Source organism: Neomonachus schauinslandi, chromosome 2, assembly GCF_002201575.2.
Source record: "Neomonachus schauinslandi chromosome 2, ASM220157v2, whole genome shotgun sequence".
NCBI lineage: Eukaryota > Metazoa > Chordata > Mammalia > Carnivora > Phocidae > Neomonachus > Neomonachus schauinslandi.
The window spans coordinates 49960943-49977922 of NC_058404.1; the positions used below are offsets into that span (position 1 = coordinate 49960943).

Below are 16980 nucleotides of genomic sequence, written 5' to 3' on the forward strand. Positions count from 1 at the left end.
AAACACAACTGATTTTTGTATATTGTTTTGTATCCTGCAACTTTACGGAACTCATCAAAGACTTTAGTATCAAGACTACAATATTTTGAGAGGAAATTACTGATATCTCCCATTAAAAAAAGTACTTTTCAGATATTTCAGTCAAAGGAAGAAATAGCTCTTCTCCTAAGATGGAATCTGTTGTTTGGGAATGTGGTTGATCAACTTGATATGTTGGCCAAATGTGCCCTATGTAATAAAATGAAAAGAAGAGACAAGATGATGTCATTTTCCCATATTGTGAAACCAAAAACAAATGCCTTTTGTGAGACCAAGCTAACAAACCTCTGACGGTGCAAAGAGTATTTAACTGTTTGAAGAACTTAACAGTAAGATATAGAAGAAATACTTTCAAGCTGAGACCTGCAGGTGTATAAAGATCTAAAATACATATTGAGTAGGCCTGATCATCCAAATCTCATTCAGATCCAGGAAGGATGGCTGTGGGTTGGATCGTCTTCTACTTTTGGCCGTTGACTATGTTTGTGGGACATACAGGTGGGCACAGTTTGTTTTCTTGTGAACCCATTACCTTGAGGATGTGCCAAGATTTGCCTTATAATACTACCTTCATGCCTAATCTTCTGAATCACTATGACCAACAGACAGCAGCTTTAGCAATGGAGGTAAGACTTGATCTATTATTTGACATATCTTAGACGATGATTCTTATATTGTCTTATTAACTAATCTAATGAATGTGTCTGATAAAAAAAACCAGAAGAATGTTATTTTTAACTATATCTTGTACATTAAGAAGTTATATATTTAGGTTCAAGCTCTAATAGATGGAAGAATTGATGTTTGGGGAGTGTTACTCTTGACCTATTTTTAGATATGCTTTTATAAAGAAATATGAAACACTTGGAACATGGGAAATAATAGCCATTCAGAAGTTTAAAATTGTCCACGTTATGATATGATTCCATTTTTTCTGTTTGGCTGTTAATAAAACCTCAGATAAAGAGTAGAATATAATAATAGTCACAGTTCAGTCCTTAACTATTGAAGGTAATGTGATCTTATAAAATAAGTTCTTTGTTCAGCCTATAGGCTGGTGGTTTATGGTATTTGAATTTTCTTAAAATTTTAAAAAATTTTTCTGGTTTTACCATCACATCAATTTAAGAATTATAACTCCTGATGAACAAAAAGGTTTGGTTGTATAAATTATGTTCTTGACCTCTCCAAATTTTATGAAAATGTGTTGCCTTACCTGAATTTTTCTAATGGTAATTCTTCAGGTAACTTTTTAATGATTTTACTTTAGAAACTATGACAAATTAATGAATATAGTTAACAATAGGTTTAAATAAGTATGCATTCATTTCTATAAGGGTTTTAGAATTCTGAACAAGGATAATATGTTTACCAGATAGGAACTAGGAGGCAGCAGGTGGTGGCAATAGGGAGCATAGGCTTTGGAGTTATACAAACCTAGGTTTGAATTCTAGCTCTACCATTTTCTAGCTTTATTACTTTGAGTAAATTATGTGAGCTTTCTTACCATAGTTTCTTTGCTTGTAAAGTGGAGCTAATAATAATTATACAGAGAATGTTTTGTATTTTAGTCTTTAATCTATTGTTATAGTGCTTTCAGCACATTGAAGCCTACATGTTTTGGAAAGCTTCATTTCATGGTAAAACCCAAAGACTCATTACTTCCAACTAGACTACATAAATTTGTCTAGGCAAATTTGTAGAAAGATTATTATTTATAGATTTTGAAATGTGGAGGGCATCTTATGTATTACAAATATATGAAAATATTATAGAGATTGAACAAAACATTTTCTGCTCTTCTGACTATATAAGGTCTAATGGTAGAGAGAGACTTGGTATAGACTATCAGATTAGGTTATGAAAATGGATATTGGTTTAATACATGAATTTGGTTCTGGACATAGTAGTCCTTACTGTGTATTAAACCCATCAATTCTCCTATAAAAAATTGGAGTAGGAATACCTTTGTTTTTAGTATCATTAAGTCAGTATAACTGCTTTAAAAAGCAAATAGGGTACTAAGATGCAAGTCATCAAGATATTTGAACTGATTTGGGTTCGACTTTTGTCTCTGCTTTGTAGTAGCTTTGGACTTTGAACAAGTCACTTAACAAGTCCCTTAGCCTTGGTTTCTTCATTTGTGAAAAGGCAGTAAATGACAAAAAACCTTGAAGGGCTGTTAGGGTTAAACTTATAAAGTAGCTAGCAAAGTGTATGGCACACAGTAGGTTAACTTCAAATGTTAATTCTATTCCAAATATCATTTCTAAATGATCCTAAAGAGAAAGTACTAGAAGAATAATGTATTTGTTCCAAGGGACCTTGCATTCCAGGTGTAGGCTCTTGGGACATTCATAATAATGGCATAGTAAGCTATCACTGCCCTCTTCCCAGAGTTGCCTGTGCAGTCTAGATATTTTATTGGCAATAAGGTTGCTTCTGTTTAAATTCCACACATTCTGGGGAGAGCACCAAAGTGGGCAATATCTTCTAAGAGAAAGCTCTAGTTCTTTGAAGTAAATAATGTTGCAGATAGTTGTTTGTTGCATGGTTGTCATATCAAGACACTAACACCACTGACAGAATTGTCAGACGGTTTGAGAGTGTAAAGTTTCTGTAATAGCAAAGGGCATGGAAACTCAGCAGTTTCCACCCTTCCAGAAGGAAGTAAGGATTCTTGGGTTCTTACAAGGGCTCGAATCTGCTGATGATACCCTCTATCTCTGATCTTAGAATGTATCTGTCAGCTTTTACCAGGAGCAAGTAATTGGAGCAATTGAAGCACATTTTTGAGTGTTCACTGTGGGACAAGGTGAATTGAAAGATAATTTCTTAGGGCTAGCATCTTTCTGCTGGCCCGTATTTCAAGTCTGCCTTGGGTTCACTCCTGTACTGATTTGGTGAATCATAATGAGTGCCTGTAATAGAATAGTATATGGCAGTGAGCTAGGATACCACGGATGAGAGAAAGTACAGAATCTGGGTTATTTCAAATATTGTTTACAGTCAGTTTGCTATTCTTTCATTGTAGGTATAAGATTCTTTGTACTTTCATTGAAATTGGGACATGTTTAAATAAATGGGATAATGTAAGTGTCAAGTCATTAAGTTGGAAAGAAAAAATCTTTGCTAATATGTTTATTATTTCTCTATCTGCCCCTTCTAAAATGTAGTCATCTATACACAAACACACAACTAAATTTTTATGAGTTCTTAACTTGGTATCTTTTCCCCTATCAGTGGCTTTTGATCGAAAAAAACATCTCATTCCTGAGTTTCCTAAACCATTTTGAGCTGTCCAAATTGCTAAGTAAATTTTTGGGAGCTGTCCAGCATGGACAACAAATTGTCAACAAATTGTTAGTAACTGTCTTTACCAACCACACATTATTAGGTATTTGTGACTGCAGTAGTAATGAAAGAGATCTGAACAGCCTTTCCCCCTATACTGGATAGTTAAATACAGTTGAATAGGAAGCAGACAGTTTAGTGAAAAAAGCATTGAAATGGGGATAGGAAATTTGTATTTTGCCGCTAACTAGTTTTGTAACTTCTTTATGTTGGTTTCCTCTAGGAAGTAAATTTTTGTCCCTATCCATTTTATAAGGTGGTTAAGATCAAATGATGTGGAATGCCTGGGTGGCTCAGTTGGTTAAGCGTCTGCTTTCAGCTCAGGTCATGACCCCAGAGTCCTGGGATCAAGCCCCACATTGGGCTCCCTGCTCAGCAGGGAGCCTGCTTCTCCCTCTCCCTCTGCCTGCCACTCCCCCTGCTTGTGCTCTCTCTCTCTGACAAATAAATAAATCTTTTAAAAAAAGGTCAAATGATGTAAATGGTATGTAAATTTAAAAACTTTGAAAAATTAAAGTGCTGTGTGAATGCAAAGCAGTAGTCCTTGTTGCCTATCACCCTGTTTAACTTCAGTTAGTGTGTGGAACAAGCATTCATCTCTTTATGATGATGATCACTTGTCTACTCTTTTTTTTAAGAACGAGAGAGAGGGAGCCCACGTACTTGAGTCGGAGTCGGACGTGGGGGTGGGCACAGAGAGAGAGAGAGAATCTTAAGCAGGCTCCATGCCCAGTGTAGTGCCTGATGCAGGGCCCGATGCCATTACCCTGAGATCATGACCTGAGCCAAAATCCGGAGTCTCTTAACTGACCACCAAGATGCCCCTACTCTTTTTTTTTTTTTTAAGAAACTAGACTTGCTGTAGGAGAATCAGAGGAAGAAACTCTTGGGATTGTTTGTGTTTGCCTCCATTTCTTGTTTTCTTTTGTCATCCTCATTAAAGATGTTCTGTAGCATGGAAAGCTGGCAGCGGGATACATCCTTCAGGGAACACAGAACCTAAAAGCTCAATTTCCTGGTATCTTTTATGATTCATTAAGAACAAAGCACGTTTGAACCAGTCTTCATGTTATCCAAACTCAAACTGTAACTTAAAAAAAACCCCACCTTTTTATTATAGATAATTTCAGTTTTATAGAACTATAAGAGTATAATGGACACCATATACCCATTACCTATCATCCAGCTTCAAAAATTATCAACTCACAGCTCGTTTTGTTTCATTTATGACTGTACATCCAACTGGGTTACTTTGAAGCAAATCTCAAACACCATAGTTTCATCTATAAATATTTCTGTATATATCTCTTAAAAAGTAAGAACTGTTTCAAAATGTCTAAGTATCATCTTTATCACTTCCTCCATACCATCAACTCTCCAGTTAATTCAAATTACTCTGATCATTTCACAGTATTTTTATAGTTGGCTTTTCAAATCAGGATTCATATATTGCATTGAACTGATATATCTCTTAAGTTTCTTTTAATATATAATTTCTCCTTCCCTTTCTTCTCTCCTTTTTCTCTTGTAATATGTTTGCACTGTAGTTTCCCATAATCTGTTTTGCTGATTGCATCCCTGTGGTTTTGTTTACCATGTTCTTCTGTCTCCTTTTTTGATTTTTTTAAAGAAAACTTCATAGGCACATAATATCTGGTTGTCACTCTTTATAATTTTGGCATCCATTCATGATCATCTGCTAGATTGATAATATCATTAAAGTTTGGCAAAATTCTGCATTCTTCATTTCTTAGCTGGAATGCTTTTATAAACAGAAATTTCCTGTTATTGACTATTGGGCTACAAAGTTACTCTCATTTACAGTTTATATAAGAAAGACAGGATAAGTACTTGATCATTCTCCTGTATTTATTAGTTTTTAAGATAATGAGTTGATTCTCAAGCATCCTTCAAAGGTGACAAATGAAGTCTTTTTTTTTTTCCCCCAAAGTATCATTATAAACTCATGGATTTAACATGTTTGATGTTTTTCAATCCATTGCAGTTATTATTCTTCCTACTGGGGCTCTAACTGTACTGTCTTTGGTAATAGAAGCCTCTTCAAGGTAGCTCCTGGTTTTTGACACTACCCTAGTAGTCTGTCATAGCTTCCTTGCTTTCTGGTATGATCCAAAGAAACTGTTTCCTTAAAATTCTGCCTCAGGGGCGCCTGAGTGGCTCAGTCGTTAAGCTTCTGCCTTCGGCTCAGGTCATGAACTCAGGGTCCTGGGATTGAGCCCTACATCGGGCTCCCTGCTCCACGGGAAGCCTGCTTCTCCCTCTCCCACTCCCCCTGCTTGTGTTCCCTCTCTCGCTGTGTTTCTCTCTGTCAAATAAATAAATAAAATCTTAAAAAAAAAAAGTTTTAAAAGAAAAAAAGAATTCTGCCTCAAACTTTGAATCAGATTTCTTTAGAGAGCACTGGTTCTGTTTAGTTGGAAATGATATTTAGAGACCACTATCTGAGTGCTAAGCCTATTGATACAACGTTAATCATTTTTAGGCCTATTTGTGGGCAAAGCTAGGAAACACTTTTTTTTTTTTTAAAAGAAAGTACATCATGAGTTTATACTGATACTTTCAATTCAAATAATATTGCAGAGTTTTTATTTAACATATTAAAATCTTGTTTCTCTTTTTTCTTATACTAAAGCTTTGTATACATATACATTATATAATTTAAGAATAATAACATTATTACTAACAATATGATTACTGAAAGCAGTTTGATTTTTTTTGTACTTCTTTTTGTCCTTAGGGATATAACTCACCAAGGACATACAGTCAAATTACTGTATTTTATTTTATTTTATTTTTTTAAGATTTTTATTTATTTATTTGACAGAGAGAGAGATGGCGAGAGCAGGAACACAAGCAGGGGGAGTGGGAGAGGGAGAAGCAAGCTTCCCACCGACCCGGGAGCCTGGTATGGGGCTCCATCCCAGAACCCTGCGATCATGACCTGAGCGGAAAGCAGACGCTTAACGACTGAGCCATCCAGACACCCCCAAATTACTGTATTTTAAAGTTAAATACTTCTCTGTGTGGTTAAACTCAATACACATTTAGATTCATATGTTTCATTTTTTGAAGAATGATTTAAAAAATTTTTTTTGGTTTAACTTTCTTTCTTTCTAACTAATTGTGTTTTAAATTTTTGTAGACGGAGAAGTCTAGTTTCTGGCCCTTTCCCTTCTACCTTGTTCTTTCCTTCCTCTTAAACATAGTCATTTAAAGTTTTTTGTTTATTCTTCCATTAAAGAGTTGTAAATACAACATAAAATTTATATAAAATGTTTATGTAATATCTGTCCATGTGTATTCTTTCACCTTTCTTTGATATAGCATCATACTATGTTTTTTCTATCTTTTTTCATTTAACAGTATATCATGGATATTCTATAGTAGTATTTATAGATATTGCTCATTAAAAATTTTTTTTAGAAAAATTTTTTAGAAATTTCTTTTAGAAATGGAAATTTTTAGAATACAGACTTCACCGTTCCAACCCTTTTAGGTGTATAGTTCAGTGGCATTAAGTATATTCATCTTGTTATGCAGTCATCATCACTATTCATCTCTAGCACTTTTAATCTAACAAAACTGAAACTCTGTACCAAGTAAACAGTAACTCCCCATTCTCCCCTTCTCCAAGCCCCTGGCAACGACCATTTTTCTTTCTCTCTGAATTTAACTACTCTTGGTACCTAATATAAGAGGAATCATACAATATTTGTCCTTTTATGACTGGCTTATTTCACTTAACATAATGTCTTCAAGGTTTATCCATGTAGCATATGCCAGAATTTCCTTCCTGTTTAAAGCCAAATAATATTACATTGTATGTGTATACCACACTTTGTTTATCCACTCATCCATCAAACACTTGATTTGCTTTTACCTTTGGCTATTATGAATAATGCTGCTGTGAACATGGGTGTAAAATACCTGTTTGAGTCCCTGCTTTCAATTTTTGGGGATATATATATACCCAGAAGTGGAATTGCTGGACATATGATAATTCTGTGTTTAATTTTTTGAGGAACCACCATACTGTTTTCCATAGCAGCTGCTCCATTTTACATTCCCATCAACAGTGCCACAAACATTCCAATTTCACCACATCCTTGTCAACGCTTGTTATTTTCTGGTTTTGTTTTTCTTTTTTTTTTTTTTTAATAGTCATCCTAGTGGGTGTTAAGTTGCCCTCATTTTTTTATCCAATTACTATTGATGGACATTTGGGTTGTTTTCAGTCTTTTTCTTTTGAAATCAAGGCTTGTCCTTATTCATCTTTGTATGCCCAACACCCAAAACACTGCCTCATACATAGGAACTGCTAAATAAACTGCTAAAAAATAAAATGTTTGAATTAATTAAGAAACTTTATAAACTAAGTCCCTTAAGAGATAATAGTAGTCTTGGTCATGTTTATATTATACCTGAGCACTTAATGTCCTTCGGTTGTAAATAGAAGTGTGCTTGATGGGGATGGTAATCCCAATACCAAAGGTACCATGTAACTATGAACACTAGTATTTTACTTTGCCTTTTGAGGGGTGGGGAGTAGCTAATCAAAGTGACTCAGAGCTTTGGGCATCATGTGTTTGTACTTATAAGTGGTGTAATTAAGCAAAAGAACAGAGCAACCCATCTTTCCCATCTCTAGGGCTTTAATGTTCTTTCTGCCTTAAATATTCTCTTCTTGATCTTTGTCAAAATTCTAATGGTTATACTTGATACATTATTAAATAGGAAAAAAAAGGAGTGGATAACATTATTTATGGTATCACCCTGTTTTTGTTAAAAATGTGTATGTGTGTGTTTATGCAGAGTAAGTGATCTGGAAGGATTTTCACCAAGGCCAACAGTGGTTTTCCTGAATTAGCACAATTTATGTTTTCTGTGTCTTATTTAATGTTTGTATTTTTTTTATTTTTCTGTAAGAAACACATGCTTTTAAAATAGTAAAATTAGTGCAGAAACTTTATTTTTAATAATCCCAACCGTTCTTTTTTGTTTAGTTCTCAGTTACAGTGCCCAGGAGTTAGTATTTATTAAATATATTTTGATTCAATGACTGAAACACAAGGAAGAACCTGGTAAATGCCACAAAAAAAGGCATAAAGTGCTAAGGGGATTCAAAAGAGAGAAGGATCTTCTACTAAAGGGATCAGTTGTAGACAGTATTTGAATGGGTCTTGAAAGATTTTTTTTGTCTTTTGTAAGAGAATAGTGTAATATACTCCTATGTAGTAGTAATTATTCACATTTTGTGCGTAGGCTTTTTAGAAAATGAAATTTGGTTGCAATTCATGGTTTATATCGTCAGAATACATGCATTATCAGATTTACTTCCCTTACTGTCTTTTGTTTGGGTTTACTATTAATAAGGTGGTTTTCCTGAAGCAAACAACCACCTAGTGAAGTGGCTTGAGAAGTCTATTGTGTGACAGGGAAACCAGTCAGGAATTAAGAATCTTCTAAATTGAAAAATGTACATACAAGCAGTGGAGAATTAATAGCATTTAGTTATTTCTGACTTTAAGGAAAAAAAAAGCTTTAAATTTTTTCTTTGATTTTCTTGTGTGACAAATCACTTTAAAGGAATACCTTTAAAATACTTATTTGCAATTAAATTATGAAGTGTGGTAGAATTTTGTTTGTAAGGTTTTATCTTTTGAGAGAGATCATAGTTCAGAACTGTTCATGATGTTTGAAATACTAAAACTTCCTTAAAAGTCAAATTTTATGGGCTCCTCTGGGAATTCCCCTTTGACTTAAGAAGATAAAAGTGTTCCTCTCATAATGGCAAATTTCTGTAAACCACCTTACTGAAATATTGTTGGAAAGTATTTAGTACACTATCTCAAGACATTTTTTTAAAATTGAGATTTGTAGAAGAAAAATCTGTAGGATTAAAGGTGTTTTTCAAACCTAGAATTTTTTAATACAAAATAATTCTTAAAATTTTAGATCTTATTGAGAATTTATTTTTACAGAAAAGGAGTTTTTTACATCACTTGAAATTATTCTAAAAAGTTGTTTTTGAATAACTTCTTATTCTAATTTGGATCTGAAATAGAATGAATACAATTTTTTGAATTTCCAAGGCCATTCCACATTTGGTTTCACATTTAGTGAATTTAGTCATAACATTCCCAAACGCAGTAGGATACAGTTTCTATGGTTACCAGACCCTTTGTAGAGTGACAAAGATTGGAATTCTGATTCTCATGAGTCAAATTTTGGCCTTTGACTCTGTCCTCTTTTCATACCCCTTGCTAAGCTTGGGCTGTGGCTGTGCTTGAAGGCTTGTCAGCTATCGGGTTCCTATGGTAACAGGAATGGAAATTTGAAAGAAGAAAGAGAATGGGAGCACAAAGGCTTGGTTGATTTGAATTTGAACAAAGAATGGAAGTTTCCGTGTAGTGCACCTTTGTTGTAGAAACCAGAAATTTAATTTTAGAAAGTTACTTTTCAGTTTGTAAACTTCCTATACCCTGGTCTTGATTTAGTGAACAAAAAGTATTACTATTTAAGGAGGTACGCAGCAGGAATCTTTAAAAATTTAATCAAATTGTTTTCTGTTTGATAGAGCTTTAATAGTATTATCTGATATATTCTCAACTTTACAGTATTCAGGCTCCCTCTTTTAATTTTGATTTTGCTGAGGTTAAAAATTGTTAGAGTTCAAACCAAGGCAATTTGCTCATTTGAAAAATACTGATATTTCTGTTTTTATATAACTGCTTTATTGAGGTATAATTAGTGTAAAACAAAGTTGACCCATTTAAAATGTTCACTGTTTTGACACATGTATATACCGTGAAACCATCAACACAATCAAAATAGAGAACATTTCCATTACCTCAAAGCTTTCTTGTATGCCTTTGTAGTCTACCCCCCTCTTCACTCCCTGCTCCAAGCAACCAGTGATCTGTTTTCTGTCACTGTGGATTAGTTTTCATTTTCTAGAGTTTTATATAAATGTAATCATACAGTATCTATTTTTTTTATCTCTGGTTTCCTTCACCCAGCATAATAGTCATCAATGCTTTGTTTTGCTTTTTAATGACATCATTCCAGTTGACTTTCACTTGTTGAGAACAGGGCATTCAAATTCAGCAGGGTTCCTTAGGCCCACCATATAGGACTGCTATAGCTCTGTTAACTTGCAACTCTTCCCTAATCCCCTTTTAAGCTTTTACTGGGTCCTGTATGCTAACTGTTTTATATACTATTATTTATATGTTATCAAGACCATTTTACAGAGGAGAAAACTGAGGTTTAGAGAGGTTATGTGGAAAAAATTGGTTAAGTTCAAGGGCTCTAGATAGGAATGCCAGGGTCTTGACTCTTGGGTCTGTCTTTGTAGCTCTGTGATCTTGGGCAAGTTACTTAATTTTAATGTCTCATTTTCTTCATATGTATTATAAAATGTGATTAATAATTATCAGAGGGATTAAATGAGATAATGTGTATAAGGCACTTAACTGCCTATCCCTTTAGTGCCAGTAAATCCTGCCAGCTGAGATACATAGCACAGGGTACTTATAGCTAATAAGTGGCAGGAGCATAAACTTGTAGCTTTAGGCTCATTGCAGGCAGCACAAAATAATCACTCAAATCAATTTTATAATTCATCTATAATTCACAGATCGAGGTTTTACTAACATAGTAACATAACAATATCTGATTGGTTGATATTTTATGTGTTGCTAAGTACCAAGCAAGTTTTGAGACTTAAGACATACATATGCGTCTATGTATGATGTATGTACATACATCATCATGTGAATATAATGTTTTTAACTTTTAATTTTTTTAAAAATATTTTATTTATTTATTTGACAGAGAAAGAGACAGCGAGAGAGGGAACACAAGCAGGGGGAGTGGGAGAGGGAGAAGCAGGCTTCCTGCTGAGCGGGGCTCCATCCCAGGACCCTGGGATCATGACTTGAGCTGAAAGCAGATGCTTAACGACTGAGCCACCAGGCGCCCCTTAACTTTTAATTTTAAAATAATTATAAACTCATGGGAAATTGCAAAAAGAGTATAGAGACATTCTGTGTACCCTTCCTAGTCCCCACCCCCTCCCAACCCCACTCCTAGTACCTTATATAACTGTCATACAGGATAAAAACTAGGAAGTTAACCTTGGTACTATCTATAGACCTTATCATATTTCACCAGTTTTTACATGTACTCATTTTTGTGTGTGTATATGCATGTGTCTGTGTGTGTAGTCTTCACAATTTTTTTTTAAGTAAGCTCTATGCCCAACGTGGGCCTTCAACTCACAACCCCTAGATCAAGAGTCGCATGCTCCACGGGCTGAGCCAACCATGCACACTCCTAGTCTTTGCGATTTTATCACATATATAGATGTATGTAGCCACTGCTACAATTAACTGTTTTATCACCACTAAGGAACTCCCTTATGCTTCCTTTCTCCCTCCTCCCTTTTCCCACTCCTGAGCAACCATTACTTTGTTCTCTTATCTGTAATTTTATCATTTTAAGAATGTTATATAAATGGGGGCGCCTGGGTGGCTCAGTTGGTTGGGCGACTGCCTTCGGCTCAGGTCATGATCCTGGATTCCTGGGATCGAGTCCCACGTCGGGCTCCCTGCTCAGCAGGGAATCTGCTTCTGACTCTCTGACCCTCTGACCCTCTGACCCTCTTCCCTCTCGTGCTATCTCTCATTCTCTCTCACTCGAATAAATAAATAAAATCTTTAAAAAAAAAAAAAAAAAAGAATGTTATATAAATGGAATCATGCAGTGTGTAATCTTTTGAGATTTTTTCATTGAGCATAATAACCATACAAGTTCTATGTGTCAATAGTTATTTTTAATTTCTGAATATTTTGTTAAACAGATATGCCACAATTTGTTTAATCAGCCACCCATTGGAGAACATTTGAGTTGTTTCAGCTCTTTGCTATTATAAATAAAGCTGTTATGACCATTGGTGTACAGGTTTTTGTGCAGACATAAATTTTTATTTGGGGGGGATAAATGCCCAGGGGTGTGACTGCTGGATCATATGAGAAGCATATGTTTGGAATTTTAGAAACTGCTAAACTATTTTCCATAGTGGTTGTACCATTTTACATTCTCACCAGCAACGTATGAGAGATTTACTTTCCCTACATTCTCACTACCATTTGGTATTGTCAAAATTTTTTATTTCAGTTTTTCTAATATGTATATAGTGATACTTCGTGTGGTTTTAATTTACATTTCCCTCATGGCTATTAATAATGAATGTCTTTTCATGTACTCATTTGCCATTCATAAATCCTTTTTGGTAAAATGTCTGTTTGTCTTTTGTTCATATTGCAATTGAATTGTTTCTTATTTTTGAGTTTTGAGACTTCTATATATAATCTAGATACAAATCCGTTGTTGGATAATATAGTTTACAAATAGTTTATCCTAGTCTGTAGTATGTCTTCACATCATTTTAACAAGGTCTTTAAGAGAACAGAAGTTTTAAATTTTAATTGACTCCAGTTTACCATTTTTTTTTCTTTTATGGATTGTCCTTTTGGTATAAGAACTCTTCACCTAACTCTTGGTCTGGAAGATTTTTTCTTTGTTTGAAGTTTTGTAGTTTTTATATTTTACATTTAAATCCATGCATCACTTTTGAGTTAATCTGTATAAGGTATGGTTCATTTTCTTGTCTATAAGTATCCACTACCTTCAGCACCATTTGTTGAAAAAACTATCCTTTCACCGTTGAATTGCTTTTGCTCCTTTCTCAAAAATTAATTGTCCATCCTTATGTTGGCTTCCCTATTCTTTAAATTTTTTTAAAGATTTTATTTATTTATTTGACAGAGAGAGAGCCCAAGCAGGGGGAGAGGATAGGGAGAAGCAGCTCCCCGCTGAGCAGGAAGCCCAATGTGGGGCTCAATCCTAGGACCCTGGGATCATGAACCCAGCTGAAGGCAGATGCTTAATCAATTGAGCCACCCAGGCGCCCCTTCTCTATTATGTTCTATTGATCTTTTGTATCTGTCTCTCCACTGATAACCACACTGTTTTGATTACTGTTAGCTATATAGTAAGTCTTAAAATTGGATAGCATGATTCTTCCCAATTTTTTTTTCAAAATCTGTTCTTTTGTTTTTTTCATATAATTTAGAATAAACTCATCTTTATCTACTAAAAGTCATGCTGCGTTTTGGTAGAAATTTCATTAAATCTGGAAATTATTTGGGGGAGAATTGGCACTTTATTTTTTTTTTTAAAAGATTTTATTTATTTGAGAGAGAGAGAATGAGAGACAGAGAGCAGGAGAGGGAGGAGGGTCAGAGGGAGAAGCAGACTCCCTGCTGAGCAGGGAGCCCGATGTGGGACTCGATCCCGGGACTCCAGGATCATGACCTGAGCCGAAGGTAGACGCTTAACAATCTGAGCCACCCAGGCACCCGGAGAATTGGCACTTTAATGTTGAATCTTTAACCCATGAACAGTGTTGTTACTTGTTGAACTGAGTCCTCCTAAAATGTGTATGTTGAAGTTCTAACCCACAGGACCTCAAAATGTGACCTTATTTGGAAATAGGATCATTACAAATGTAATTAGTTAAGATGAGGTCATACTGGAGTAGGCCCTAATTCAATATGACTGATGTCCTTAGAAAAGGGAAATTTGGACACAGATAGACACACGTAGAGGGAAGACGATATGAAGAGACACAGGGAGAATGCAGTGAAGATCGGATTTATGCTGTCACAATCCAAGGAACTACCAGAAACTAGGAGAGAGACTAGGAGCAGATCCTTCTCTTGTACCTTCAGAGGGAACATGGTTCTGCCAACATCTTAATCTCAGACTTCTAGCTTCCAGAAATGTAAGACAGTGAATTTCTGTTGGTTAAGCCCCTCAGTTTACGGTACTTTGTTACAGCAGCCCTAGCAAACTAATACAGTGTGTATCTATTAATTTATTTATATTCCTTGATTTATTTTGTCATCACTTATAGTTTTCTGTATATGAGTCCTATACATGTTTTGTTGAGATTACACCCAGGTATTTCTTTTTTCTTTCTTTTTTTTTGTGGTTGTAAGTGTATTGTTTTAGTTTTCATGTGCTCTTTATAAATAGAATACAGTTTTATATAGAAGTAGAGTTAGGCCAGGGCACCTGGATGGCTCGGTTATTTGAGCATCTGACTTTGACTCAGACTGTGATCTCTAGGTCCTGAGATGGAGCCCTGCGTGGGGCTCTGGGCTCAGTGGGGAGCCTACTTTTCTCTCTCCCTCTGCCCCTCCCCCTGCTTATGCTCTCTGTATCTCTTTCTCAAATAAATAAATAAAATCTTTAAAAAAAAGGAAAAGAAAAGAAATAGCGTTGGGGTGCCTATGTGGCTCAGTGAGTTAAACATCCGACTCTTGATTTTGGCTCGTCTTGATCTCTGGGTCATGGGATTGAGCTCCTTGACTGACTCTGCACTCAGCAGGGAGTCTGCTTGGGATTCTTTCCCTCTGCCCCTCCCCCTAGCTCATGAGTGCTCTCTCTCCCTCTTTCTTTCAAAATGGACAAATAAATCTTAAAAAAAAAATAGAGTTGGGGTTTTTTTGTATGTTTTTCTTATATCCTGCAGTCTTGCAGAACTCACTAATTCAAGGAGGTGTTCTTTGTAGATGCCTTGGGATTTTCTTTTTTTTTCTTTTTTTTTTTAAAGATTTTATTTATTTATTTGACAGAGAGAGACAGAGTGAGAGAGGGAACACAAGCAGGGGAAGGGGAGAGGGAGAAGCAGGCTTCCTGCAGAGCAGGGAGCCCGATACGGGGCTCGATCCCAGGACACTGGGATCATGACCTGAGCCGAAGGCAGACGCTTAACGACTGAGCCACCCAGGCGCCCCGCCTTGGGATTTTCTATGTAGACAGTAATGTTAACTACACATAGGAACAGTTTTATTTCTTTTTCCAATCTCTATACCTTTTCTTTCCTTTTCTTGCTTTATAGTGTGTGGGCAGGATTTCCAGTACCATGTTGAATAAGAGTGGTAAGAGCAGACATCCTTCCCTTATTTCCAATCTTAGGGGTAAACATCCATGTTTTGCCATTAATTATGATAGCTGTAGGGTGTTTGTAGATGCTCTTTATCAAGTTGAGGAAGTTACCCTCTATTTCTAATTCTTTGAAAAGTTAAAATCATAAGTGCTTTCTCTGCATCATTTGATATGTTAATGTGATTTTTCTGTTAGCCTGTTAATATGGATTACATTAATTCACTTTTGAATATTGAACCAGCCTTGAGTTTCTGGAGCAAACCCTATTAGGTTGTGATATATAATGCTTTTAATATATATTTGGATTTGCTTTGCTACTATTTTGTTAAGGACTTTACATTTATGTTCATGAGGAATAGTCTGTAGTTTTCTTCTTTTGTATTATTTTTGTTTGGTTTTAATATTGAGCACCCCTTGCTTCAAAGAATTAGTTGGGATGTGTTCCTTTCTTTGCTATTTTCTTGAAGAGATTGTTTAGAATTGGTGTTAATTATTCTTTAAATGTTGTTAGATTTTATCTATGAAACCATCTGACCTGGACATTTCTTTTTCTAGAGGTTTTTAACCACAAATTCAAATTCTTTAGTAGTTACAGGACTATTAGATTATCAGATAGTTTCCTCTCGGGTGAGTTTTGGTAGTCTGCCTTTGAGGAATTGGTCTACTTCATCTAAGGTGTCTAGTTTATGTGCATAGAGTTGTTTGTAATATTCACTTATTGTCTTTTTAATGTCTACAGAGCCTCAGTGACACCTTCTCTTTTATTCTTGATATTGGTAATTTGTGTTTTTCCTTTTTCTTTAAAAGTCTTGTCAGAAACTTATCAATTTTATTGGTAGTTTCAAAGAACCAGCTCTTATTTGAGATTGAATCTGTAGATCATGTTAGGGAGTATCACCAATAACATTGCCATTTAATCCATGAATATGGATGTCTATTTATTAGGTCTTCTTCAGTTTCTTTCAGTAATACTTTATCGTTTTCTGTATTGCACCACATTGGTTAACTTTATTCCTAAGTATAGGATGCTATGCTTTCTTTTTGATGCTCTTAAAAATGGAATTTTTTCTTAATTTCCTTTTCTATTGGTGATATTTTAAAATTTCATTTAATATATTCCTGGAATGTAGAAATACAGATGAATTTTGTCTTAATTAATTTTGTATCCAGTGTTCATGGTAAATTCATTTATTCTAATGGTTTATAGATTATCTTGGATTTTCTTTGTAACAGATTAGAAGACAGAAGCACTCAATGATTTAAACAAGGAAAGAATTAATAAGCTAGTATAGGAGAGTATTTATAAGATAGAGAGCTCAACAGGGTTCTCTAGGGCAGAGGGACAGTCTTGGAAGGGACAACCAGACACCAAGGCTCAGACCTTAATTATAGGTGATGTAGTCGCAGCTCAATGGATGGCAGAGAAATTCACTGGGTTGGCTGGGCCAGAGCTGGTCCATACTTGCTGGGCAAGGAGGAAGCAAGTCTTCAGGACATGAGCAAGTGTTAGCTGGTGATGGAGCAAAAAGAGGGAGTCAGGGCAGTGCT

At 35.3% G+C, this 16980-nt stretch overlaps 1 protein-coding gene across 1 annotated transcript in view; it reads left to right on the forward strand.

Annotated features, from left to right (window-relative positions):
* The window catches only part of FZD3 (frizzled class receptor 3), an 89505-nt gene continuing 72525 nt past the window's right edge, over positions 1–16980 (forward strand). The window contains exon 1 of the mRNA XM_021698867.2: positions 1–665. Coding sequence (XP_021554542.1) covers positions 477–665 — 189 coding nt within the window. The 5' untranslated portion in view covers positions 1–476. The remainder of the gene's footprint in view (positions 666–16980) is intronic.